The 27,803-nt window shown below is 44.4% G+C and overlaps 1 protein-coding gene across 1 annotated transcript; it reads left to right on the forward strand.

Moving 5' to 3' along the window:
* The first annotated feature begins 882 nt into the window (after positions 1 to 882).
* On the forward strand, positions 883 to 27,673 carry adarb1b (adenosine deaminase RNA specific B1b). The gene is made up of 10 exons (XM_068746137.1): positions 883 to 982; positions 13,599 to 13,673; positions 16,425 to 17,350; positions 19,077 to 19,191; positions 20,086 to 20,254; positions 20,405 to 20,556; positions 21,095 to 21,263; positions 24,436 to 24,617; positions 26,690 to 26,868; positions 26,952 to 27,673. The coding sequence occupies exons 1-10, from the start codon at positions 883 to 885 to the stop codon at positions 27,126 to 27,128; spliced, it is 2,244 nt and encodes a 747-aa protein (XP_068602238.1). The 3' UTR covers positions 27,129 to 27,673.
* Positions 27,674 to 27,803: the final 130 nt, after the last annotated feature.

Genomic DNA, 27,803 nt, shown 5'->3' on the forward strand with positions numbered 1-27,803 from the left:
GGAGCATGGATCCAGTGTGTGTACATTTACTTTCCATTTCTGTCACCCACTAATGTGGTTGCACCACATCCTTGCAGCATGTTTATTGTCGATGATCCAGTTCTTCTTTTTCAATCAAAACATCTCAAGTTATTTTTTTCTTTACTTTTTCTTTTATTTAGTATTGATTACCTTTCATTATTCTTTATGTAACTTTTTTTTAAATTACACCAAATCAGCTGCAGCATAATTTAGATCACAGGTGTTGCGAGTCTGTGGCTGAAACAGCTATTGTTGCCTTTGGTAGTCCGGGGTGTAATTACAGATGGTCACCACTAGAGGGAGGCAGAGTGTTTCCTGTCTCCTCAGCAGACAGAGAACAGGCACATCTAGATGTTGAAGCTGAAGCAAAAGGGCAAACTAACTGTAAGGATTTGCACTTTTTAGGGTTTACATGTGATGCTGGAGTCTTTACTCACATTTTCTCACTTCTGGGATGTAAAACGTTGTTTTCCTTCTTTAAAAGTCGATAACTTTGAGAGCGGATCACACATGCAAGACACTCTGCTCCATTCGTTCATCCACATTAACATGAAAGCGCAAGTCTCTTTCCTCTTCTAGTCCCCTCCTTCTTTTCCCAGTCGCCCCCCATCCCCTCTCCTCCCTGACTACTGATAGGGCAGGGATGGAGTCAACATGCGAGAGGAGGAGGCAGAGAGGGAAGGAGGGGGAACAGAGTTGGGATACATGGGAAGGACTAAAGTAGAGAGAAACAAACGCTGCAGGTGTTATCATTAGTGGAAGGAAGACGGGGAGTCTGTGTTAGCAGCCAGCCGGTAGCAGATAAAGTTCTATTTCGTGCAGGCTAGCCGAGAGAACTCTTTAGTTGACTCAGCGCTGAGCATGGCGCTTCTTACCAACGGCGTGCAGAACCTGGGCTCCTACTACTGCCTGATCCGACGCAGGTTCAAAAGGAGGCGCAAGAAGCGCTCCGAGCGCAAAGGTAACCTCTGCAACGGTCTGTCCTTTCTCTCTCTCTCTTCTTTATTAAATCGGCTAGTGTTTCATTTTTTGACATGGAAAACTTATATTTAAAAAGTCATTGACAGAGATAAATGATGGTGACGAGACACGAAGGTTCTAGAGACCATCCAAGATCCAGCTGTGGACAGTCAGATATCTGCCTGTGTGTGACTGTGAACTCGTCGGATGTGGGACAGCTCGAGATCTGCCTCGTCAGCTCGGATTGAACCTACATTGTTTTTATTGTTAAGGATCAGATGTATTTATCATAAGAATGCTCTTTTGTTTGCTGTGTCTCTGCTCATCTGTCCTCTCTTTTCCTCTAAATGGGACAGGCCCGTATCTCTATTTAATTGATGTTGGGTGGCAGAGAGGGGGGGGGGCAAGCGTCTCAAAGCCTTTCCCTCCGGACTTTGCTGGTTTCCCTGTGAAGATTAGCCTAACAACAAAGGTAGTAATTACTTAGGTGGCCACAGTTCACTGAAAGTATTAGCCGTGTCGTCGTCCCCCCCCCACCTTACCCTCTTCCTCATCAAGCCGTGTCCATCCAAGTAAATCCACCGCTGCTGATGCTGCATTTTTCAGCTCCCAATTTACACTCCGGTGCTGCTCACTCAGACTGGCTACGTCCATCAGCCTTACACAGCCCGGCTTCCTGCATTTTCATTCTCCATTTTCACCATGCGAATGAAAGTAGCGTTTTATTTTAGCATCCTGAAGAAGCCATTACTGTGGGCTAATGTTGATTCAGCTTTAATGCCCCGTCCTGAAGACCTCCTGATAAGTTGCTTCGTGTCACAGCAGCTGTTGGTAGCGGTGAGGATGATCTGTGCAACTCAGCTGAGCTGAAATGTTGGACTGGCAGATCCCTCAGGCTCGAGCTGTGTGTGTGATTGGAATTAGTGGCCTTAAATAACTGGTTGGACGGGGGGGGGGTTGCTAAGTATAAACAGTAAGGTTGTCCCCTTACATTCCCCTTAAGATTCCGTCGCTAAACGATTTCAACGAGGCGAAACAACGATTTCGCCGTTGATTGCGTACGTCGGTAGGTGAGGTCTGTCAGAGGTCCTGCAATCAATACTCAGAAGTAAAAGTAACGGGTAAAAAAAAAAAACCTTATTAAAATAACTTGTTATATACTTTGTTGTCATTTACTTGTTTATGTTTACAATGTTCCCAGGCATGCTTAAACTCCACCCCCTGACCTAAATGTTCTTCTTTACGTCCCGCCGCTGGTTTTATGTGTTTGATAAGTTTTTACATTCTTTCACAGTTTAAAAATATATAATATTTTATATATATATATTGTATATTCCGGCTATGATAGTTTAGCCGTTCATTGATGGATTGCTGCTGTCTGAATCCCGCTCTCGTGTAACGCACCGCAGCGTCCTTTAATTGTAGTTTTTTTGTATTTTTTTATTTACACAATAACAGCTACTTTAGTAATAATGCATTATTTTTGAGAATGCTGTGTGGATGAAATCTTTACTCATACTGTGTGTCCTGCAGTATTTTTTCATTGATGTGAATAATCCACGTGAATAATCCTAATTTATAAGTGATTTTCCACACAGGGTGCGGTAACTTTCAAAATGCTCAACTTCAGCATATTCCTTGAAAAGGGACGTTCTTAGATGTGCCTCTCATACGTTTGCCAAACCACAACATGGGTAGGCGGTGCTTTCCAATGGAGTGTATATAAAATATGGGAAACAGAGAACAGGGTTTTTTTTTTTTTATGCCGTGTCAGCATAAAATCTCCAAAACGAGCTTTTGTGACTTGAATAGGGGCGGATGTGCACCGCCAGGCTCTCGGTGTCCTCCGCCCTCCGAGAGACTTTACCTTCAGGAAGAATAAGAGGCGATTCTCCTCTGAGATAACCTTGCATCCTGTCACAGACACTTTGCCTCCCTTCATTTCTTTACTTCCCTTTCTTCTCGATACCTTTATTCCTGTCATCGTTCGTTGTATTCACAAACAGAAATATTCATTTCCCTTTTTGGCCCCGATGTGAGGCAAAAATAAATAAATAAACAGATTCACAGCCTCTGAAAGAAGCTCAGACGGACTAATTCAATTTTTTAGCACCAGTGACAGATGAAAGTAAATAGGAAACACAACTACGGCTGCAGATTATGAGCATTGTTTAGAGCAGCACTCTGTCTGGATGAGAAATGAGCTGTGTCTGCATAATTAGCTTTGATTAGCATGCTGCTAATGACTGTAAGAGGCTGACAGACAGAACCAAAAGAAGGAAAAAAAACATTACAGGCTCTAATTCACAAATCGGTGAGGTGTGTCAAAGCTGGCAGAGAGAGAGAGAGAGAGAGAGAGAGACAGACAGACACTCCATGGGCCGAGAGATGCATGCACGGATTTGTGTCTGTTCCTTTCATCCCTGCAGAGATAAAGCTCATTAGTGTGGCTTCATAGTCTGCGTCGACCCAAAATGATTAGAGATGCTGAAATATTTTCCGCTGTTCCAGCCGGTTATTCCGCAGCCTTCATGCCGCCGGAGGAGAGGAATGTTTCCAGCTAATGGAGCAGGACCCTGTCCAGATGAAAATTTAGACCCTCCGGGCGAAATGTTGTCTCGCGAAAAACCCACTGGGCAAGGCTGTAGAGAGGGATAATTAATTTCAAACTCTTTTGAGTCAGACTGTTTCAGCACCTCTGAACGCTGTCTTCCGCTCTCTGCCAGCCGTCACAGCCCTTTTGGATTCTGGCGGCGGTTTCCCCTTCTCCGTCCTCGCCTTCGCTGTCCATCACTCGCTGTCTCTGCCTGACGACAGCAGAGCCACAAGGTGTGAAATCCAGCTCCCAGGTGGCAGCGCCACGGGTGGATTTTTACTCGCGTCAAGGCATTTATTTTCAGGCTCTATGTGCACCTCGCCTTGCCTTGAACGGGACAGGTGGCGATGGTTGTGATGCTGTGAGGCGTTAAGCGAGTTAGGGAAGGTAGCTGGCTTTAAGGAAGCTTTGGGAACTAAGATGATCCCCCCCCCCCCAAAAAAAAGAACAAATCATTGACATGTTTACTTGTGTTGCTTTTTTCTGGATATTTGGTGCTTGAGCATTGAGCACAGCGGTGGAGGTCCGCTGTGAGCCGGGGCGCCATCACACCCACACCCACAGTCACAAAGTTCCAAACACACTCAAACGTACCCCCCCCCCCCCTCCCACGGGCGCCTGGTGCCTATGTGCTGGCTCATAAATCACAGCTGTCAAATAGATTTTGCAGCTCCGTGTGAAACGTGAAGAGGCAGCCACCCACCAACCTTGAAAAGATTGAAGAAAGCAAAAGTTTCTGGCTTATTATTATTATTATTATTATTATTATTAAGATAATGCTTGGATTTGGACAGACAATGCACATAGAGATAAAGCAAGTGTGAGGAATCCTTTATTTAGTTTGATCTATTCACCTTTTTTCTATCATTCTTTGGCAAAATGGAAAAACGAGACAAACATCTGCTGGGAAGCAGCGAGAAACCCACAAACTGGAAGAAGTAGCACAAACGCAAGGCTTTTGCAGCCATGGTATGAAGTTCTAGATCAGCAGCACGTTTTTTCAGTTCTGTATTCAGATACGATGCAAGACTGATCACGACGTGCACGTGGCATAGTGCACAACAGTTGAATTGAAAAACGGTCCAGTTTGCAGAATTTCCTGGATTATTTCTTATGTTTAATTTGAAAATAAGAAAAAACGAAAGGATTGGTTGGCGACCGTCCTCGTCGGCTCGCCGTGCGACACACGAGCAGAATGGAACTCTCAACCCAACGCTGCAGCTCCTTTGAAACGCCCCCCGCCCCCCCCCCCCCGACTCCTCTTCGACGTGGAACGGCTGCTGGCTCCGCATGCTTCTCTAATTCCCTGTTGCCTCTGTCTGCCTCTCAGCTGCTCGCTGAGCAGCAGCTCTCGCTTGTTCTTTGGAAGCGGACCATTAAATTAGCAAAATAGAACGCCGCCAATCACTCAGCCGCTAATTCCGCCCAATCAGTGTCGCTGAACCTGGCAGGTGGCACCTGTTCGATCACGTGACCACCAATGCATCGCGTGGACGACAACGAGGACTCGGTCGCTTCGTCCCGAGATGCGCGTCCCTCGAATTTCTTCTGTCCTCATCCAAGCTCATCCTGTTTGATTCTGATTGGAGGAGCCTCTTCGTATGTCAGCCTCTGAATGGCTGCTTCTTAATATGCAGAATAGGAACGTCCAGCAGCAGGACTAAGAAGGCAAATCGCTTCTGGCAGCCTAATTCTCCGGTCATTAGAGGAGCCAAATTGAATAATGGACTCCGATGAAAGCCTCTTCGCCGTTTGACGCGGACAGGGAGGGCCATGTTGGCCGGCCACGCTTTTGGGACCACCTTACCTTGGTCCATCAGTTCTAATCAGGCAACACGACAGGCACTCCCCTTCCTGCTACCACCCTTCCCCATTACAGTACATTACCTGGTCGGTGCCTCGAGACGTCACCTGAGGAAGCAACAGAGATGATGAAGGTTTGACTTTACAAAAGAAAAAAAAAAAAAACCTAATCCCATTTTCATTAAGATACTTCCTCTCTTGCACTTTTCTGAGGTAATCACTCAGCCGCCCGCCAAAGCTTTATTGGGGAAAGTAATGGGATTTTGGGATGGCAACAGTACCTCTCTCTTTCTCTCTCTCTCACCTAACAATGTTAACAATGGTCCTCCTCTTCCTCCTTGTATTCCCCTCTGTCTTGATTTTCTATTTCACTCCACTATACCTTTGCTTTGCACACATTGTTTCATCGTTCGTCTTTTACGTTCTTGCACGCCTTCGGCTTTGCGTGAGGCCGGAGATCCGATACAATAGTCCATAATATGAAAAATGATCCCGGCCAAAATGATCAAAGCCTCCACGTGAAGCGGGCTGTTAACGCACAGGGAAATGAGGGGCAACGCAAATCGTAGCACTTTGGATGTGTTATATGACGCAGAGCTAATCGGTTTCACCTTCAGCGTGGCCTGAACTTTAGAACGGGCTGAGATCTCGTGAGCGCAGAAGACTTTAAGAAGCACGATTTAGTATCTAAAACGTCTCTCCGCAGTAATGAAGTAAGGCGCACACATTAAATCACCCATATATATGTCATATTACACTGTTGTAATACCACATGCTGGTTGTTCTGGCATGGCTTGAATTATATTTTTTAGGAATAAGGGTTGGAATCAGCCAGAAATGGCGGCGCACATCCTGGTGGGCCAATCAGTCTGCGTTAGGGCTGTCTCGGAAGTGGGTTCTCCCATTCCTCATGGCTATTTGTCTCTGTCCAGCTTCCTTCCTTTTCCATGCACCCACTTTTTTTTTTTTTCATCTCTTTCCCCCTCCTCATCTTCGATTTCTCATTTTGGACGTAACCTGCTTCTCCCGCCACCTGCACAGCTCTCCTGGTTTCCTTCTTTCCTATAACTTTCCACCGTGAGAAGTGAGTTGTTGTTTCTCCACCAATTAAAACAAAGTTTTATAAAAGACACATTCAACTACTTATTTCTTTTGGGGAATTTATTAGTAATTCTATTTGTCTGTGATTTGCAGATTAATCAGATTTTATCCTGAACGTGGCCGTTTCTTAAAGGACAGAAAAAAACACTTTTGGCAGCTTCAGTCTTCACTAATCTAAAATGAATGTTATGTTAAACTGTTAAATTGTATTTAACATCACCTGAACGCGTTATTTTTTAATAAGCACAAGGCTCTGAAACTATACAATTATTGGCTGTTTCTGGTTAGATTATCCTAATCAACAACAAATCTCTTAAAGTCTTACTCCATAAATTATTTTCTTTATTTCTTATTAAATGGCCAGACCTAGCAGGTGCTCCGTGCTACGTCTGCTTTAAATACCATGCAGGAATGGTGGGGCTCATTCGCCCAACTCGTTTTGCTGTTGTCGTCTTGCACCAGGCACAAAGCAGCGATCTAATCTTTCTGGTATTCACTTCATATTTGTCAAACACAAATCTGCACAGCATCCAGACCATATAAAGCCACGACAAACCGAGGCTTCCCCTGTGGTGGAAGTCGGCGCACGCCGCTTCATATTTCAGCATCTGACCGTGTCCCGTGCTTCTCGGTTGAAACGCCGTGGAATAAAGTGGATGTTGAGTAGAATAACTTTATAAAAAACATGTTTTTAAAAATGAATATTTTATGTTGATGGGTGGTCTGATTATCATAAATCAATCTGGATCACATCCACAATGTGCTGTCATGCAAAGTATGGTATTAAACTTGGTCCTAATTTCTTATTTTGTATTTTTTGCCAAACTTCAACCTCCTTGATCTGCTCAAAGAGGAACAAATCTACCAACTTAAGTAATAACTGCAATTCATTGTGAAAATGGCTGCCTCAGAGGGCGCTGTTATTTCCTTTTCCTTGCTGCGTTTATTTGTGAGTCCCTCTTGAATTTATTTTTGACACCATTTTGTGTTCTTGCCTCACTGGCGTTGGCGGCCTATGATGTGGCGCAGCTCGAGGCTGAGCAGTCTCTCCCTTCCGGCCTTGAGACCGCGGCGGCCGTGAACTTCACCGTCCTCCCTCGCCCAGCAACCCTCAACAACTGCCCCCCCCCCCCCATCCCCACCCCCCTGACCCCATTAGTGCTGGAGGCATCCTGGTCTCTCACTCAGATGATTTATGAACCCACCTGAAGCTTGTGTGAAAATTGAAGGCAGAAAAGAAAATGCAACTGAAAATGTTTTTTTTTTTTTCTTCTGAATGTGAGAGAAATAAAAGTGGGAACGTAAACAGGTTTGTGTTCGGCTGCAGAAACAAAACACGGAAAATGCATGCGGTCGTCCTCCAGCAGAGTGATGGCAACTTCATGGCCTTTGTTTTGGGGGCGTTTGATTTACAGCTCCTTTGCACGCGCTGCGTGGAATAGCCTCCCCTACATCCGTACATAGAAAGAAAAGTGTTCGTGGGTGTTCTTCATGAGTTTGGACACTATTATTTCTCGGCGAGCCTTTATGACTCGGCCTCTCGCGCTCTCTCTCTCTCTTTCCTTTAACTCCTCCGTGAACCTTGACTCCGCCAGGCTTCTGAAATCCAATCTCCCATAAAACCCATCAAATAAAAAATTCATATCGATACTCTCTGCCTCTGCTTCCTCCACGTTCGCCTTCCCTCACCATCAGCGGTTCACGATGATAAATGACCGGCTGTCAGATATTAAAGTCTGGAACACAATAAAAGACAGATTCGCCTCCTTTCACAGCTCTCCATCCCTGCACTTCCTTTTTGTCAATCTCTACTAATTTTTATTCCATTCCATGTACATGGCAGACATTCTGCTGGCCTTAAAAAAATAGAGCATTAATATACTAGTTATAACATAGTCTGTAATTAAGAAAAAATCTAACATTTTATGATTGAAAAAACGGTTTACGTTTAAAAATCAGTTAAAAATACACATCAACTCTGATTCACTTTTACTTTTCATGATCGGTGTATCAAGCGACCAAAAACAATTTAGAACAGAGGTTTGCGCTCTCCGATGAGATTTCAGACACTCTCACATTCCTTATTAGAAAGGGTGCACGTGCCTCCCATTGTTGTCAGCCATGTAATTAAGAGCTAGTGGACCAATCAGTTATTGTCTGACTCATTTCTAAAGTTATGCAAATGGTGTGAATCCCCTCCAGCCGCCGCCTTCTGCTTCTTCTTCCTCTCCTTCTTCTTCCAGCTTGTCCCGTCAGCGAAACAACCTTCTCCACTTCACCCTGTCCTTTGCATCGTCCTCCCCAACACCAGCCGCTCTCATGTCCTCCCTCACTACGTCCATGTATCTTCTCCTGGGTCGACCTCTAGCCCTGTTCCCTGGCAGTTCCATCCTCAGCATCCTTCTACCGATATAGTCCCTGTCTCTCCTCTGGACATGTCCAAACCATCAAAGTCTGGCCTCTCTGATCTTGTCTCCAAAACGTCTAACCTTCACTGTCCCTCTTTTTGTCTCATTTCTAATCCTATCCAACCTGGTCACTCCCAAGGAGAACCTCAGCGTCTTAATTAATGAGTATTTCCTTGCATTTATTTTTCGGTTTATTTTAGTTAGTTGATTCCTTTATTTGTATGTTTACATTTTACACAACAGCATCCCATCTGCTTGTTGTAGAATCGCAGTTATGGCTGCTGTAGCATTGTAATTATTGCCAGTATTTTATTTATTTTTACTTTATTTGTGTTATTTTTCAAGGGAAAGTGTAATACCAGGATTTATGTACATGAAGTATTTCTCCGTATTTATAGAGCAACGTAGATGAATAAGTAGAATAAGATGTTGACGTTTGAATTTGCATTGTAGTGCATTTATTGTAAGGTAAAACTAAATCCGAGCACTGCACCCCTGAAATAGCTGCAGTCTTTGAGGATCAAGTCAGAGCCTGTATGTAAAGCTAGTATCCATTATTCCCTCTTAACTCCCAGCTGAGCCTCGGTACCGGTCCATTACACAGCGAGTCCCGGCATACCTGGCATACTGTGAGCCACAATAGCGCCCCAGAGAGCCCGGCGCACTGAGCGGTCAGTTAAGCAAGCAAGTCATCTGCTGCAAAAGGAGCGAAGTGCTCGATGCTGCGGATGTGATTGGCCCTGGCACTTTGAGTCTTTGAGTAAAAGCTTTTCACCTTGATCCTATCGTCTATACTCCAGACTATACTGAAACTTCACCCGCCTTTACCGCAAAGGAATGTAGGGTTCCACTTGTCTGTATCTCTGTCTGTAATGACATATGGTCTATTCACATCTCCTCAAAAACAGCTAGACAATTAAATGGCCTTCCCCTGAAGGTGTGCAGCTCATAATTGGTTTCTTCAATTTGTGATCTTCGTGTGTCACTTTGCTCACCTATGATGAGGTTATGATTTATCCACAGCAGGGACATCTGTGTCGTCATCTGAAGGCTACCCTTCTCTTCATGGTGGGTCTGTCCGAAGGAATTAATTTTTTTAAAAGCTTGTCCCTTCCCATTTACACTGAAAGGTCATGTAGATAAGGTACTAAAGAGACCAGGAAAAAAAAATCACTCATTACCATATGAAAAAAGCACCGTATGCATCGTGAATGGAGTCACCTTCTAAAGACTGAGGAGCCCCCAACGACGCAGCAGAGCACGGAAAAACACTTCCTGTTCTTTCAGCGCATGGAAACGGTCAAAGTCACACACAAAATGTGACCATGGCGTCAGATCTTATACTCGTTCTGTTTTGCTAGAAGAAAAATGTAACTCAGGAACCTGTTCCAGTTTCAGGCCCCTGAAACACAGTTGGTGAACAAATGCACCTTTCCTTTTTTGTTCTCTTTAAAAATTCGCTTTGAACTTGAACCGATTTGCTTACAGAGCTGCGCGGCTAAACGTTGACATTTTTATATCTTTTTTTTTAAATTATATAAAGGTTGTCTACAAATATTAAAGGTCATCCCTTTGTGCAAGCAAGATCATTTATTTAATTATTTATGACTCACACTGCGTAGTTTTTTTTTTTTTTTAAAGCTCTGAAGTTGGTCTGAAATAATTGTGAGTTTGTGCCTCGGCCATCATGCGCAGTTTGTTTTAGACGCTTTTGAACCCACACCCTGCCGAGGACAGGCCTTCCTCTCGCCTTCTGTTTCAGAGGAGATAATGATTCTCTTACCTGGAATAGGATTGCATTTTCTATCTCCCCTCATCTTCTATTCTTTCCTCACCTTTACCTTTCTATCCCTCACTCCGCCCCCACCTCCTCACGTCAGCTGGTCGATGCTCCACGGTGGCGATGCGCTATCGCTCTGTCACAGCTCAAGCGAGGGACGAGAGACAAATCAAAATCACCTTATTTCCCCTCAGTCCCTCTCACCAGATTGAATTTAGGGTTTTTCATCTTCTTTCTCATCTTTCTCTTCTCCCTGCCTCCCTCAGCATCCACTCGGAATTACCTGGAACCCAGCAGTCTTACAACTTGATGACGCAGTATCATTTATGCAGGGGGGGGGGGGGGGGGGGGGGTTGTCTGCAGCCTGACAGCCGATTCATTTGACTCGCTTTAAATTCACTCTTTCAATCACATACCAAACTTTAATAAGGCTCCTGCTTTGCTTTTACAGTATTTTATAAATCTGCTTGCAAATGTCCATGCTTATATATATATATATATATATATATATATATATACTGTATATAAGGCTTTATAAATGACTTTATAAATTACTGTCATTTGTGCTTTAATTATAGAGAAATTTATTCCAGAGCAAGCAGACAATCAGGAGTAGAATATAAGTTCAAATATTTGCACGAGTTAATCTGTAAGATGTTCAGGTGTTTGCTACTCGCATTAAAATGCCAATTTAGGATATATCTGCAAAAAACAATTCAGTTAACTCGTGCAGTATGTGTGTAAAACATTATTTGCACATTTTCCACATTTTGAAGGCTGTACATCCAAATGTCATACGGTACTATATATATGCGGTTTGCATCTGAGCTGCTATGTGTCTCGGTGCGTAACATCGATTTCCTGATTGAGGACGGCGTGTTTTTAGGAATTATAGGATGATGATTGATCAGAACTCAACAGAATGCCCTAAAGCAGGTGTTTCTCTAAAGCGCCGTGCCCTTTAACCTCCAGAATGATTCAAACACGCTCATACGCTCCCTTCACGAAATCTTCGTTGGACTCTCCCCAGCGATCGCACCTGATTTCAGGAATCGTTAGAGATTCTCTGGCCAAGGCGGCCTCATCTGTAAATCAAAGCTGACAACCACGTTAGCATTGTGTGTGCTGAGTACGCCACACAGCGGTGTGTGTGTGTGTGTGTGCGTGTGTTGAGTGAATGCGAATAGAGCCGGTATTTTATTAATGCTTAACTTTACATCCAGAGAGGCTTAATGTAAGTCATTTATCCACAATTACCCAATTTCACGGCATTATCACGAAGAGGAAATAGTGAAATCGGCACACCTAGTCTTGTGGGTAGGAGTCGCTGAAGGAGTGTTTTGAGTCGGGGGGGGGGGGGAATGCCGGGGGGGGCACCTGACTCCTGCTACCTGAGAAAAATTACTCCAATCTCAACTACTCCTCCCCTTACCCCCCCTTCACCCCACCTTTTCGTTTTCAATTATGGGCAGGAATATGAATCTTTAAGAGGGTGATAATTGTGCAAGCATATTTGCTGTCACCCGCCATTAGCCCAGATTAATTAGCCCATTTAGTTTAGCTTAAGAAAGTGTCGAGCTGAGGAATGGGGGCGCTGGTGGAAGACGGGGAGAGAGAGAGTCAGATCAGCACAATCTGTTCTGTATCATCACGCCATCTTTCTCTCTGACTCTCCCTCCCTTTTCCCCTCTTTGCTGCTTCAACTTTCCGTTTCTCTCATCTAACCTGCGCCGTTAGCCCGTTGCATTAGCCTGCCCTCATCGTCCCTGCTCTCAGCAATATTTTTTTTGTTGCTCTATAAATTTTTAAGCGTATGGTGAGGAGACTGATCGAAGGTGAAGTCGTGCATGTAAAACTTTCTCGGCCCTATTATTGCCGTAATTAGCATTGTCGCAACTTTTCCACGCACTTCTCTGAAGGGATATTTTGTCACGTCTTAAAGTTGTTTCAATGATTATCAAAAATGAAATCTTACAGTTGGTCTGAAATGAGCATTAAAACTATTGGAATGTTTTTTTAACAGGAGGGTTGTGGGATGATTTATGAAGGAGTTTTTTAGATTATAAACTGGTATTCAAATGTTTTCATGAATTAAAATTCTGTCATTTTCTACCACGGAAGTTGCTGGAGCCTATCCCAACTTGCTATGGTGGCGAGGTGGGGTGCACCCTGGATGCATCTCGGGCCCACACAGAGTTGAACGCACTACACTACAGACAATTTGGGAATGCCAATGTTTTTGGAGGTGTGAGGGAACCGGAGGAAACTAAACGCAGACACGGGGAGAACATACGAACTCCGAACAGATAGGATTCGAACCCGGTACCTTCTCGCTGTGAGGCGACAGCGCTAACCGCTGGTGTTATTTTGTTTGTACATGTCCTTAAAGCTCCAAGAAGTCTGGGAAAAGGCTTTTTCTTTTTCTTAATTAGCCATTCCTCCATCCGTCGTCGTCTGCCAGTGTATAATCGCCGTCGTCGGCGAACGTTTCAGATCAGCGTGAAATCGCTCGATTCTGTGTTGGTGTGAAAACGATAGCTTAATGAGCTTTAATCGCACTCGCCACCTTGGGATAAGTCGTGCGCCGGGCGGTGGAGCAACTTGGCCATGTCACTCGCCGTATATCTCTCAGCAGGCAGCGGGAAATGAGGCCTAATCGGAGGGATATTAAAGTCACAATAGGCTGCTCCTGCCATTAAGACCTGTCAGCCCTGGCCTCCGCGCTCACCTTGATATCTCTGAGTCTCTGAATATTTATGTGCCTACATCATCAGCTACTTTCACAGTGCAATATGTGCATTTTTTTTTTCTTTGTGTGTTAGTGCTGGGGCATCAAGAAATGTATTATCACTGTAGCCACTCAAGGTCTTCCAGTGTGTTTATGTGCATGCGTGTCACTCTGCTTATTCATGTGCTTCTGATCCCTCAGGTGCAGCGGGGGCCAGGCTGCTCTCGGGTCAGAACAAATCTGTCACCATGGATGTGGATGAGGAGGAGAATATGAGTGAGTCCACGCTGGTTTTCTCTCTCTCTTACGTGCGTCTCCTTGTTTGAGTGATATTTGATCTTTATTTTCTGAAGTCTGCCTGTTTGTCTCTTTCATTTCTGCACGTTTGCCGTTCTCATGTGTAATCAGTATGAACACTTGTCCATATGTTATGTTATGTTATATAAAGCATCCAGTGCTACAGAAAATTAATCAATCTAAAAGCAAATCCGACCAGCAAATACTTTTTAATGTGAACAACGCAAACAAAACAATACTGGTTGCATCCCTCAAGGCCAATGATTGTCTCCTAATTAGAGTTGCCCTTCCGTGGGCAGGATGGTAGCAACCGTTTGTCCTCCCCCGAACCAAGATCGAACAAAGGCCACTGAGTTTATTGAAACTTTTATTTTGACTGAAGAGCTAATCATTAGATCTGAAAGACTGCAGGTCATATGACAGATTCCTCTCTACCTTCCTTTCCTCCATCTCATTGAAGTTTAATTAGACGTTTTGGTTTGAAATCAGCCTCAGAAGGCACGGAAAGCCATATTTAAATGCGTCTCCCCGTGCCTTAACAATTCTGAGCTTGCGTTCAAAAGGGAGCTGTCAACCAAGCGGTGCCCCCCCCCCGCCCCCATTCTCAGTACGAGTTAACAGTCCTCATCGGAGCGCCGTACTCACGGTTGGCGCTCTGAGACGAAAGTGCGTTGTTTTCTGTCAAAGTCAAATGAGATGGTTGCAAAGTAGTCTTTGTTGTCTTTTGAAGCCGCTGAAGCTTTCAGAAGACGTACTCAAAGATAAAGCCCTGGTCTGTTTCTTTCACGCAGGGAACTCCAGAGAAAATCACGAAACGGTTTCTGCCTTTTCTCCGACAACCTTCGCAATTATTCAGACGTATCCACCGTCTTCAAATTAAAGCACTAGTTGAGCTGAAAATAAAAAAAACTTATCAAAGACCTTTTTTTTTTTGGTCCACGTTGTTTCGGCTAATGCAAAACCCAGAGGGAAATGAAGCTTGAAGGATTTCATTCAAGTATATCTGATGTTTAGCCTTTGCATAGCTAATGGGTTCTGATTACACAGATACTGGCATGATTATTGATCGTAATTGCATGTTTGACTTTTTTCAGTGCATGGTCTCATGGCTCTCACTGAGTGGCTTTTGTTCTCTGATGTGCCGGAGTCCTAGATGTCCCTCGTCCTGCCAAAAAAGTCTTTAGACTTTGAAATTAACAGCGGCAGTTTGAGCAATTTGACCATTAGAAAGAGGGCTCCAAATTCCTGCTTCTTTATGTGTTGAGCTGCAGTATGAACTGTTTTTGTCTGTGGCACCTGTTTGAGTTTTCAGTATGCCGTTCCATTTGCTGATTGGCTCATTGTGTCCAGTGGGTAACAGGGAAGAACTGAATACTATAGCTACATATCTGTATTGATGCGCAGTCCGCATTAAATTAAATGGGAATACCCAGATTTCCAGTAGCATGACGCTCTATGCAGGCGGAGATGCTTAATGAGCAGCAGTTGTATTTGCTGACGTAGTCTTGAAATACAGTAATTCATTTATTCACGTGTTCAGTCCTTTGACCGGTGGCAGTTCCTAGACACTGTTGTGCATGCGTGCGCTTGCCCCTCCTCTCCCTAATTCACTCGGTTAATTAAAGGACGTTGCTGTGTGTGTGTTCTCGATCACAAGAATAAATGTCTTCTTTCCTAGCCTTTAGACACGGCGATTGTAGAATGCAGATGGTAACGGCATGTCATTACATTTTGCAACCTGAAACACTGTGTTCTCTGACAAGCTCCGTGGGGGGGATCTCAGAGGCGCAGGGTCTTATAAATGGCACCTCATTAGTAACAGATTTTCAATTCAGATTCTTCTCATTTCAAATACGACAGTCATTCTTTAAAAAAAAAAATATTTTGGAAAATGGGTAAACAGCTTTTTAACATGCCACCCTGTCACGAATCAAGCCTTTAGGATCCTGCAGTAGGTGGAGGCTACTCCTTCTGCCTGACGTATTCTCCTGCCTGGTCCTCAGCTCCTCCCCCCTGCACTCCTCCCTGCACTCCCTCAACCCAACCTACAATCCCACTCATGCACACTGCGGCCTCTCTTTCTACTCAGTACCGCAAGGAGTAACCTATCAAGCCTTTGCTGAAGGATGTTATAAATTAAAATTTAAAATGCCAATATTCCATCCACTTTGCTAACTGGATTCAGTGATATGTGTTCCACAGCACAGTGTATTTCAGAACCTTCAGTTAAAATGAAAATAAAAAACTTTAAATGATCCCTATACTTTCTCTGTAGACACCCAAGCAAATACAAATCGATAGAGTGGATGAGAAACAGCTCTGTGTGCGTTTAAGCGTCTGGCTTTAGTGGGGATATTTCAGCTTGCTTTTTTACATTTATGTAGTTATATGTAGCTGTTGTCTTCACGCCTATGGAGATATAATTCTTAGTTCAAATATGAATTCTATTTACACAAATTCCGACACTGCTTTCATTGTTAAGCGAAAGAGTCACGTTAAAAAGCAGCACATCTGTAAGGCCAGAAGGCTTCCTGGTGTAAGCCCTTTGTTTTAATGCAATAGACTACAGGTTAATATGTTTAATAAAATGAAAAGTGAGCTGCTCTTGCTTTGACAAAGGAACACAAATTGTTGGTTCAGTTCCAAAGAGTGATAAAGGAATCTATAAATTTTGCATTTACAAGATCCTGCAACGAAGGCGCTGTAAGTTACTCTTTCTGGGCACCGCAGGTTCGAGCAGCACCGATGTTAAGGAAAACCGAAACCTGGACAACGTGTCCTGCAAAGACGGGGTGGGAGTTGCTGAACAACTCCCAAATGGAGGCGGCTTGGGCAGTCGAAAGCGCCCCCTAGAGGAGGGAAACAATGGACACACACACTCAAAGTTCCGGGCCAAGAAGCGCAAGAAAACACCAGGGCCAGTGCTGCCCAAGAACGCGCTGATGCAGTTGAATGAAATCAAACCGGGTCTACAGTATAAACTGCTGTCTCAGACAGGACCAGTCCATGCACCGGTTTTTGTCATGACTGTGGAAGTCAACGGACAGATGTTTGAGGGTATGGGCCCAACTAAGAAGAAGGCCAAACTGAATGCAGCGGAGAAAGCGCTGCGTTCCTTCGTCCAGTTCCCCAATGCCTCCGAGGCGCACTTGGCCATGGGTCGAACGTTGACAGTGAACACAGACTTTACGTCAGACCAAGCTGACTTCCCAGATATGCTCTTCAATGGCTTTGAGACACCAGCTGCACCTGAGGAATCTTTTTATCTGGGCTCTAATGGTAGCAGTTCCTTAAATTCACTAGGGGAATACCCTTTGCCAACACCACCTGGCAGCAACCTTGTCCAGGCCCCATTGCCCCCTCCATCAGCATTCAGCTCACCCTCCAGTGGCAAAAACCCAGTCATGATCCTCAATGAGCTCAGGCCAGGCCTCAAATATGACTTTGTCTCAGAGAGTGGGGAGAGTCATGCCAAGAATTTTGTGATGTCAGTAACGGTGGATGCACAGACTTTTGAAGGCTCAGGGCGTAACAAGAAGTTGGCTAAAGCCCGAGCAGCTCAGGCCGCCCTCTCAGCTCTCTTCAACATGCAGCTAGACCAGACGCCATCCCGGCAACCCATACCCAGAGAGGGATTGCAGCTTCACCTACCACAGGTAAGATGTTTATGCTGTGTAAATTGCCATACTTCATTACAGTTTCTCATGTATGTCAGCGGGTTGCTCAGCCATTAGGACCTTACAATGCAATCATTCTTAGTCCAGTAGTCCAAGTCCAGTCCATGGCTTGTTGGAAAGTGACTGTTATGTTAATAGATTTTAAAGTTGAGCAATCAATGGCTATTAATGTATTATTTCTTAATTACCACAGTATCTCGTGATTTTTATTTTGGTTGTCAGATTAAGACAATAAAAATTAATAAATACAACTTAAACAAAACTAAATATACATTACAACCAAAAAAGGAATAGGCAGAAGCAATGCTTATTGAAGTTGCATAACGTGAAGAAATGGCCTTTTACAGCGTTTTGGAATCATTTGTTCCCTTTATCCTCGGACATTTATCACCAGATTAAGGCAAAAACTTAATGGCAAAGCTTTGTCGTTCATCGTAGTCGTTTATAGACTCTCCTTCACATAAAGTTTAGGTTGCAAACAGATCTCCTCCAAACGTCTCCTCCTGTCAAACCCCCGCTTGTCGAGCAGGTTATCATTAAGTCGCGTCAGGTGGTCACAGTGTGGGGACAGTCGGTTTGCTTTCGCTGCAACTGGAGGTGACTGTCAAAGCCAGGCTGGTGTGTGACGAGCGATAGCGCTGTCGGCAGAGCTAATCAGCACAACACACTGTCAGCAGTCTCCTCCCTCCAAGCATTTTCTTTCCTCGCCTCCACTTGTCAACAGATTCATTCCACAAGATCCCTTTTTTTAGCGCTTGCACCCCCCCTCTGCTAATTGCTCTATTAATTCTCTGTCGCTTGGTATTTAATTTCTGCAGTCTGTCCCCATCTGGCAAAGAACTAATGGGGTAAAAATAAAAAAAGAAGAAAAGGATGGAGACCACTGCTGTTGCAAAGCCATGTTAACTATTTTGTAGCTTTATTGATTCTTAAACCGTAAAGCCGTTAAATACTTTAAATAGAAAGGAGAAAAATGTGTCTTCTTTTAGTCAAGAAATGAAACGTTCTTTCTGGACAGAGATTTTTTTTTTGTCAGAGCGATCCGTGCATCAACTTCTTTTTGCACCCCCCCAACCCCTAGAGATTATCAGTCATTTCTACACCACGGACGACCTTGACATTTGAAAATTCAAATGATCTGGCTACGAATGGATGATTCCGAAGTGGCAGGGAAGTAATATTAGACTAATCTCTTTCATTTGTGGTCATCCAGCCGTCGTCTCTCCTCTTGTCATCATTTTCTATCACATTAACAATGGATAAAGAGCCAGCAAGAGGGGGGGGGGGGGGGCTGTCCAAGAATAAAAAGAGGTGTGAAGTTCACATGAGGCTCCCCTGGAGTTTGGATTAGTCTGAGCATTGCAGAATGTCAGCAGGAAAGGTTTACCTGTTTGTTTGTTTTTAGGATTTACTGTCAGAGGGGAGATGGTAGATTATAAACTGTCACGCCAAACTCACAGTATTGCTTGAAAGACGATTAGATATACCTCAGGGGGGGGGGTCAGCCTCGCTTCACTTGTTGTCATTTCAACGCTCCTGATTCCTTGGAGCTCGCAGGTGAATTTGAAGACGATGACAGCTACACGTTGCTCCGGGGGGGCGGGGGGGGTGGATAACGCAGGATGCTCTTTGTAAGTCGACACATGAAACACACGCTCATATCGTGTGTGTCTGGGTTTGGTGTGTCTTGTGCGTTGGATTGCAGGTTCTGGCTGATGCCGTCTCTCGCCTGGTGGTGGAGAAGTTCAGCGAGCTGACAGACAATTTCACCTCCCCGCACGCGCGACGGAAAGTCTTAGCAGGAGTCGTCATGACAACAGGTAGATTTTTTTTTTTTTGACACTCGCGCGCCAGCAACATGTCGGAGCATTCAAATTTCAAGTAGTATCCGTTCAAGGCTGTGGAGGAAAGTGGATTACGTTTCCTCATTTGGTAAAAGCCAATTTAGCAACATCTTGCCTTGTTATTTGTGACAACAACAAACAACAAATCTTTCAGTCATATTATGCTGCAGGATTAAACTACCTAAACCAGCTCTGTGGTTTAATAAATCCTCAGTTCATTTCTTCAGCCGTTCAGCGCCTCGGACATCGAAGGCTTTCCACGGATTATTTTGGAGCAGGGAAGCTGCTCATGTTTTATTCTCAAACAGGAAAGAGAGAATTAAATGATCTTTCAACATAATTTATTCATTAATTCGTCCAAGTTTGACAAAATAAAATGGCGACAGACTGTTTATCACATCTACCAGATGGGTTTCATGTCATATTTCAGTGCGCTGAGGACGTCAGGGAATACATTAAAACACAGTATATAAAAACTAAAGTCGTCCAACTAATAATCAGTTAGTGTCATAGCATTGAACTGAGACATGAGCACAACTTCCAACGCAAACATTTTGTATATTTCCTAAGGTACAGTTACAGAGATAGATCACATAATGGTGTACATTATAATCCAAAGAACTGCGTTGCAACATTTCTAATAATATAATAAGTATTAAGACAATTTCTGTGTCCATAAGTGCAATAAATACTTTTGACGCGGGCTGTGGCAGCTCGCCAAACCAGAACATAAAAATAGAATGTATTTTCTCACCCTAATTTTTTTTTTCTTTAAAAAAATCATGTAGACGAAATGTACCGTATTCACTTCAGGTGCACAATGGCTAATTCGTTTTTGTTGCCTTTACCCCCCCCCCCCCCCCCCAACAGGGACAGACGTGAAAGAAGCGCAAGTCATTTGTGTTTCCACGGGAACCAAATGCATCAACGGTGAGTACATGAGCGACCGCGGCCTGGCGCTCAACGACTGCCACGCTGAGATAATCGCCCGACGCTCGCTCATCAGGTACCTCTACACTCAGCTGGAGTTCTTCCTCAGGTCAGTGGACAGTTCAGCGATGAAGGCGAAGGTCACGCGTATTCGCACTGCTCTCCGGTGAATCTAATTCCGCTCGTTTGAAATCTCGTGTTTGGAGCTCCTGCGTTAGCCGCCACGTTGAAATCGCTTTTTTTTTGTCCATCGTCGCAGCAACAACATGGACGAGCACCAGAAGTCCATATTTGTGTGGTGCGAAAAGGGCGGCTACAGCTTAAAGGACAACGTTCAGTTCCACCTCTACATCAGCACCTCGCCTTGCGGAGACGCCCGGATCTTCTCCCCACACGAGGCTGGCGTGGAAGGTACAGCGTGCCCGTGCTGCGTCCACGCTCTCCTTGTTTAATTACATTTGTCGCTTTCCTCCCTTTCTCACGCTTGGCTTCGTTTCATTTGAATTTTTACTCTGATGCCCAAATACACATTAGAGTCATTTAAATAAGGCTGTTGTAATTAGAGCTGTTTCTCATTTGCTGTCTGTCTCTATCAGTCTTCCTCCCGCCCAGCTCACCCGCGCTGTCTGACTGATTAACCTCCCTCGCACTCTTGTCAGTGTTTTCCGTTGCACATGGCAGACTGAATAGAAAACAACCACATTCAATTAGCCGCTGAATAGATGGCGTGTGCCGGCGGAACAGCAGAGAACATTAATAATGTAATAATAAATATCGGGGTCATTCTGTTAATGTTTGCAAGACATTTGTGGGACTATTGTGGGACCTGGGACATGTTTGTGTGAAAGTTTTATAAATAACCGTCTTAACCTGTAATTTATTTTTGCAGTTTTATGCATTTATGAATGTATCTCGTATTATTCCTGTCTTCCCATGCTGCCCCACTCAGACCAAGGAGACAGACATCCAAACCGAAAAGCGCGGGGACAGTTGAGGACCAAGATCGAATCGGGGGAAGGCACCATTCCCGTGCGGTCAAGCAACACCATCCAGACCTGGGACGGGGTGCTGCAGGGGGAGCGGTTACTCACCATGTCCTGCAGCGACAAGATCGCAAGGTACATTGGTGTTGCTATGGCGATACAGAAGGACGTATCACTTTTGTTTCATTTAGTTCAGGTGTCTTTAATGAGACGCGTTGTTGCTTCTGATTGTTTGAAGTAATTAAATTAAAGAATGACATGTTAGCTTAGCGTAAAGAGCGAGAACAAGGGGACTGCTCCCCTGCCAGAACTTCTAAAGCTCATCGATTAACACTTTCGTGTTCGATTTCATTAATCTGCTGATTGGTAATAATTCTGATTAACATATTTCCTAAAATATCAAAATAATTTCTTGAAGCAGAATTGTAAACTCTGCTTCATAAACTGGTCAAGAGAGAAAAAAAAGGTTGTATTCGGTTGCTGTAAATCTATGCAGGACATTTAGACATGTAATGTTTCGGGATCCCTTTTTTATTATTTACTCATAGTACTTGTCGGGAATTGCATTATATCTCGACTTTGGCTTTCCGAGTCGATCATTTCCTCGGGGAGTGTCAGGGACTGCTGAACTGATGCCCCCCCCCCGTCCCTGGAGCATTTTTGCAGGCAGATCATAGCGTCTTTAGTCTCTGTCAATGTTCAAGGCAACACGGTGCCTCCCTTGTGATGAACGATAAAACTTCCCCATAACTCTTCTCCCGAGTCGCTCTCTTTTTCTCCTCCTCTTCCTCCTCCTCCTCCTCCTCCATCCAGAATTGTAATACCTTGCCTGAACGCACAGACTGATTGAACGCCAAGTGTGCTTGATGAGAGGAGATGTCGACTGCGTAGCGGTTGCTGTTTGCGCTCGCGTGAGGGAGGAGTCGCGTTGCCCTTCCGCTGTGTCGCCGCTGCTACTCCATGATTCCCGGCTTTGTGTCGCTGTCCAAAGCGCTGCGATCCGGGCCAGTAGAGGGCAAAATAGGCTGAAGGCCCAACATGTCGCCAGGGTCAGAGCTTTATGAGATAACGAGAAAGAAAAAAAAAAAACAACAACATGATGTGTTACCACCAGCTGCAGTCACAGAGATGGTATCAGAAAATGAACTCTTTCCAGTTCAGGGAATGGCCCAGCGAGGATCTCTCTTCCCCTGTGAGGAACAGACTATGAAAGGCCTTCTCGGTCATGACACAGCCATTAGCCAGGTGAGGAATGGCTTCCCCCCACCTGCTCCTGTCCCCTCGTGAGTGATTGCTAGCCGCGGGGCTGCTCTTTTACAGCAACTGATTGGTTCGCTTTCGCTTGTAATGTTGCCCCCCCCCCCCCCCCCCCCCCCCGCGCGTTGTTCTCCGTCCTCTCATTGTTTCTGTGATTACACGCCAGCCCTACGTCTTGGGCGAGAACATGCCGTCCTCTGTTGTTCAAGCTATTCAGATGAGCTCTGCGCCGCTCGCCCTCTTTGACTCTCGGCTTGTCCCTTCAGGGGTCGCCACAGCAAATCCACCTTCTCCACTTCACCCTGTCCTTTGCATCGTCCAGCCCAACACCAGCCGCTCTCATGTCCTCCCTCACTGCGTCCATGCATCTTCTCCTGTCGTTATCTGCTTTATTAGACGGGTTTGGACACGCAGACAAGGACATTGACTCCAGTTTAACAGCCTCTCTAGTATGAGGTTTTGTGGATTTGAAGCCTACAAAAAATGGAATATTAAAAATGATGCCTTTAAATGCCTATAAAACGTAACTCACCTCTATAAAATCACTGCTGCCCCCCTGTGGGCCGGTCATGAATCATTCATAATATGCTCCAGATGGCCCTATCTGCTATTAAGTAGTGTTTTATTTTATATCAATAAAGCAATATGCCCATGTGGACAAAAATCAAATCAAACAACCTTATTGTTAGGGATAGCGATGTTATCCGGATAAACGTATACGTTGTGGCATTGCTGTATGTTATTAAAATACATTATTCTTAATGGGTTATTAAGAATACGTTATTCTTTTATTTTGTTATTCTTATCTGAAATATTAATGTACTTTTGCTGCAGCAGCATAAGAAAATAACAAATATTTCAAATTCAGTTACGGCTTTTGGTTTCCAATCTCAGGCATTCCCTCAAGCACACGTTGCACATCGAAGCATCGGCCCTGTCTGTAGCCTCGGGTGTTGCGATCGCGTATTTCTCATTGTTCTGGCTCCATGTTGGTAATTTCACACATTCTCAGACATTTTACCCGAAAGAAAAAAGAAAAAGAAGAAGAGCAAAAATTATCACACTGGACGTTTCATGTTTTCAATCATTCCCCTTTAAAAGAGTAAATGAAGTCAACTATTATCGACTTCCTTATCAGTGAATGTTTTTTTAAGGATTTGATAGATCCCGTTTTAAACAATAACAGGTTTTTGATCATGTTTATCTCAGGAATGTCGTTTTTTTTTTCCCCAAAGAAAACAAAAATAATAGAGGAAAAATATCCTCCTTTCATCTTTGCCTCATTTTTCTTCCTCTCGCTGACCCCTCATTCTTTCCCTCACCGTCTCCGCCTGCATCCCCATTCTTCTCTCGCGCGCCCTCCCTCTCTGACGATGCTTCGTAGAGCATGTCAATGGGAAAATGTCTGGGGGGAGATGGCTAATGACACAGCGTGGAAATACACAGAAGTTTGTAGAAAATGGAATTGAGTACCTCGGAGTGTACAGGTACACAATCGTAGGACTGTGGGTGATCGTGTGTGGTAAATTGCATTGGTACTATTTACTAATGTACATTGCAGTGCGGTCGTATGTGCGTGTTCACTTATGCGCGTGCCGTATTATGTTGCTTTGTTTTGTCACTCTATGAAGTTTTCAGTGCATGACTTTCTATATTTTGACCGGCCATTTCTTCACGTGTTCATATTCTCATCAATGAGGCGAGTTGAGGTGCTGACGGTTTCTAATCTTGACAAATATTAAAACTGGAAAAGCACTCAGAGAGCACAGACCTCGGCCAAGCAGCTCAGTCCTCTCCAACCTGGATTTACACCGTCCACATAGTGATCTGGATTATCATCAAAAGGTTCTAAATTGTTCTTGCTATTTTTATACACCAACCATGAAAAGTAAAAGTGAATCAGAGTTGATGTGTATTTTTTAATGATTTTTGAATCCTTATAAATGGGGTTTGCAATTTTAAAATGTTAATTTTAGGCTGATTGATCAGTTCTTGAAGAACTGCAGAAAAAAAATCATCAAAACTGCAAAATTGTGTTGTCGCCCTGCAGGTGGAATGTGGTGGGCATTCAGGGCTCGTTGATGAGCTACTTCACAGATCCCATCTACTTCTCCAGCATCATCCTCGGCAGCCTTTACCACGGCGACCACCTCTCCAGGGCCATGTACCAGCGGATCGCAGATATCGAGGACCTGCCGCAGCAGTTCACCCTGAACAGGCCTCTGCTCAGCGGTCAGTTGTCATTGTCAACACACCTTCTTGTTAATCTTTGCCAAACAAACTCCAGCTGTCTGAATATCAACGAGGAAGACGGTAATCCGAAACCGCAAGCATATTTATTCCCCTCGCTGATCGGTCCGCAGCAGGGAGACAGTTTGATCTGAGCTGACATTTACAGAGTTCCTGTGTAATTTGAATCATTTTATCATCTTTGTAAATGTTCAGCTTTGGCCTGACCTTTTGAAATAGACGTAGAGGCCAGGACTCCTGCAGGGTTTTTTGTTTTTTTTTCTTTGTCCTGACTCTCCATTTTAGTTTTATTCAATTCAGTCTTGGCCTTCTGTTCATTCAGATGACAGTCTAAAAAACATATAAAGTTATTTTTCCATGCGAAAAATCCGTAATAAATTGTTATGTTATTTTTAACTATTGTTTAGATATGAGACACATCTTCATATATTAATTAATAAAAATGTTGTTCAGCAGAAAGGGAATAACACTAAATAATAATGTGTTTATTTATCTGCTTCGGAAGCGAATTATCTGGACTCACGTTAAAGTACACAAACACATTCTTTGCACTTTGTGTCCGTGCTGTTTTTTTGAACAACACAACCATCTAAATTCATTCAATCTAAAACTCGGACAGCCTGCAAGCCGTTAGGTGGACAATTGCGAGTTGGAAAATACGTTTAAGCAATCACGGCTAATACGAACAAAAAAGCAGAAAACAAACAGGCACGAAAGGTCAATCAAAGGCGAGTGCATTTCATGTACATTGCGGGGCATGACGAGGGGCCGTCCTGACACGTTGTCTGAACTTATATTTAGCTCCCCCTGCGCCTCGTCTCTGGTTGGTCTCTAAATGCAGGGGAGAGCAGATAATAGTCGGCGGTTATTAACCTTTTCCGCTTTAGAGACTTCTTAGCGGTGAAGCACTGTTGCGTTAGCGCACTGAGAATTTCATCCCCTTTAAATCATCTTCTGCCACAAGTGCTACCAAATGGAACCGTGGAGTTTAAGACACACACACACACACACACAAAGAGTATGACACCAGGATTTATGGCATCTATATATCTCCCGGTGGAGGCTGAGGCCCCTCAGTGTGTTGGAAGCGACCCGGAGAGCTCGGCGGCGTCCTCCTCTGTGGATGCTGCAGTAATACCTGGACATACGAGTATAATTCGTTCCTGGACCGAGCTCCTAACTCAAATCGTTCGTATCTCAAATCAATGTTTCCCATATAAAATAACTGAAAACAATTTAATCCTAAAAAAAATTACGCTAATATCAATGGTAATTGCAATATAGATACACACACAAAATGATATAAGTGATATACAGTATTACTGCAATATAAAATGTGGTTTTATTATGAGATTATTTTGGAGACAGACGATGGTGGAGGAAGGAAGGGAGACGCTTCATTCAGTAATTGTACCTTACAGGGACAGATACATAAACGTGTACATATCGTTGATGTACTCCACTCGTACTTACGGACACCACGGTCACGTTGATCGATAATTGCATCCTTCATCTCCATCATCATCATCATCATCATGCGTTTTTTCTTCTCACTGCCATCCTTACCGCTCGCTTTCTTTGGACCCATCACTGATAGGAAATACCAATACAGCCATCATCATGCTCAGTAGGACAACAAAACACAAGTGGGGGGGGGGGGGGTCACGCTGTTAGAGGTGTGGGAGCCGCTGTCATATGAAGGGACGGGCTGCCATGATTGGATACCTCACGCATTGTTTAATACTTCCCTTTGGGTGTCCCCCACAGAAGCTTTGGAGGAAAGAGACAGAAAAGTGTAATCGTATTACTGCCGCCGTTCTGCTTGGGCGCTTCAGGGAATTTATTGTTTTAAGGGTCGTAGCATAATGTTTGGAAACGCCTCCGCGTGTGTGTGTGTGTGTGTGCGTGCGTGAACAGTGTGTTTCAGTAAAACGTTGTCGTCACTGTTTTGGAGTTACTCATTCTGATATTGATCCAGCGATTTTTGTTTGTAATGATTTGGTGAGTGACATCTGTCATCAAGGACTCTGACCTTGCACTGATTTTGATTGCAGGTATCAGTAACGCAGAAGCCAGGCAGCCAGGCAAGGCGCCCAACTTCAGCGTGAACTGGACGGTGGGAGACCAGGCCCTGGAGGTGATCAATGCAACCACCGGCAAAGACGACATGGGCCGCGCTTCACGTCTCTGCAAGAATGCGCTCTACAGCCGCTGGGTTCGCCTGCACTCCAAGGTGAGCACGCCCGCGCCGGTCGATTCGGAGTCGGGAACGCGATCATGAGTTACAGCGGTCAACGGTTTGTCTCTGCTCCTCAGCTGTCGTCGATCTTGTTGATCAAGATGCTGAAGCCCAGCTCCTACCACGAAGCCAAGCAGGCGACCACCGAGTACCACTCGGCGAAGCAGGCGCTCATCAAGGCGTTCCACAAGGCAGGCCTCGGGGGCTGGGTGAAAAAGCCCATTGAGCAAGACCAGTTCAGCCTCAGCTCCTGAGGTTGTCAATGGACCAAGAGACTTCTAGCCCCCCCCCCCCCCCCTCGACGCGACCAATCCCCAGAGAGAGAGACGCTTACCTCCGTCCCACGAGTCCGCACGCATGCGCACTTTGTTCATGTGCAAATGAAACATGCATCGTTTTACAACCCAGCCACCGTCACTCTCGTTCCTCAGACTACATCAGCCATGTCGTTTCTCATCGCGTCAAAATGTTGTGCTTTTATTCTGATTTGAATGGGTGCCGTGTTGTTGTTGTTGTTGATGTTGTTGTCGTTGTTTCTTCCACTTGTTTTCTGTTTCAAGACTGGAATCCATTATATATTTACACCTCAGAGTTGTTTTATGTTTCCTGGGAAGATGTCCTGGATGTGTGGAGCGTCGCCCGTACGAATTCATAGCGTAGACCATCCCGGATGGACCTGCAGAAACCTCGAGGCTGTAAACCTAATTCTGAGGAGTCGACGTCCATAATAACATCTAACGTGTGATATTTGGTCCTTTTGTTTAGACCACGTGTTCATAGCGAGCATTAAAGACGGAGATGGCGAGTGTTGTGGTTCTGTTTGCTTCACTGACCAGAAACTAAATGCAGCATTTTTTGATACACCTTTTTTTTTTTTTCATTCATTCATCCATACATGTTTTCTAAGTTATTTTACGACACTGTCATTC

This window comes from Brachionichthys hirsutus, chromosome 12 (genome assembly GCF_040956055.1).
Source record: "Brachionichthys hirsutus isolate HB-005 chromosome 12, CSIRO-AGI_Bhir_v1, whole genome shotgun sequence".
In the NCBI taxonomy this organism is placed as follows: domain Eukaryota; kingdom Metazoa; phylum Chordata; class Actinopteri; order Lophiiformes; family Brachionichthyidae; genus Brachionichthys; species Brachionichthys hirsutus.

Bases quoted from the DNA above. Each gene is read 5' to 3' on its own strand.
- adarb1b (XM_068746137.1), top strand. From the start codon at position 883: ATGGCGCTTCTTACCAACGGCGTGCAGAACCTGGGCTCCTACTACTGC. The intron at 19,192-20,085 runs GTAGATTTTTTT...CCCCCCCAACAG, and splicing joins AGGAGTCGTCATGACAACAG to GGACAGACGTGAAAGAAGCG. The intron at 24,618-26,689 runs GTCAGTTGTCAT...TTTTGATTGCAG, and splicing joins GAACAGGCCTCTGCTCAGCG to GTATCAGTAACGCAGAAGCC.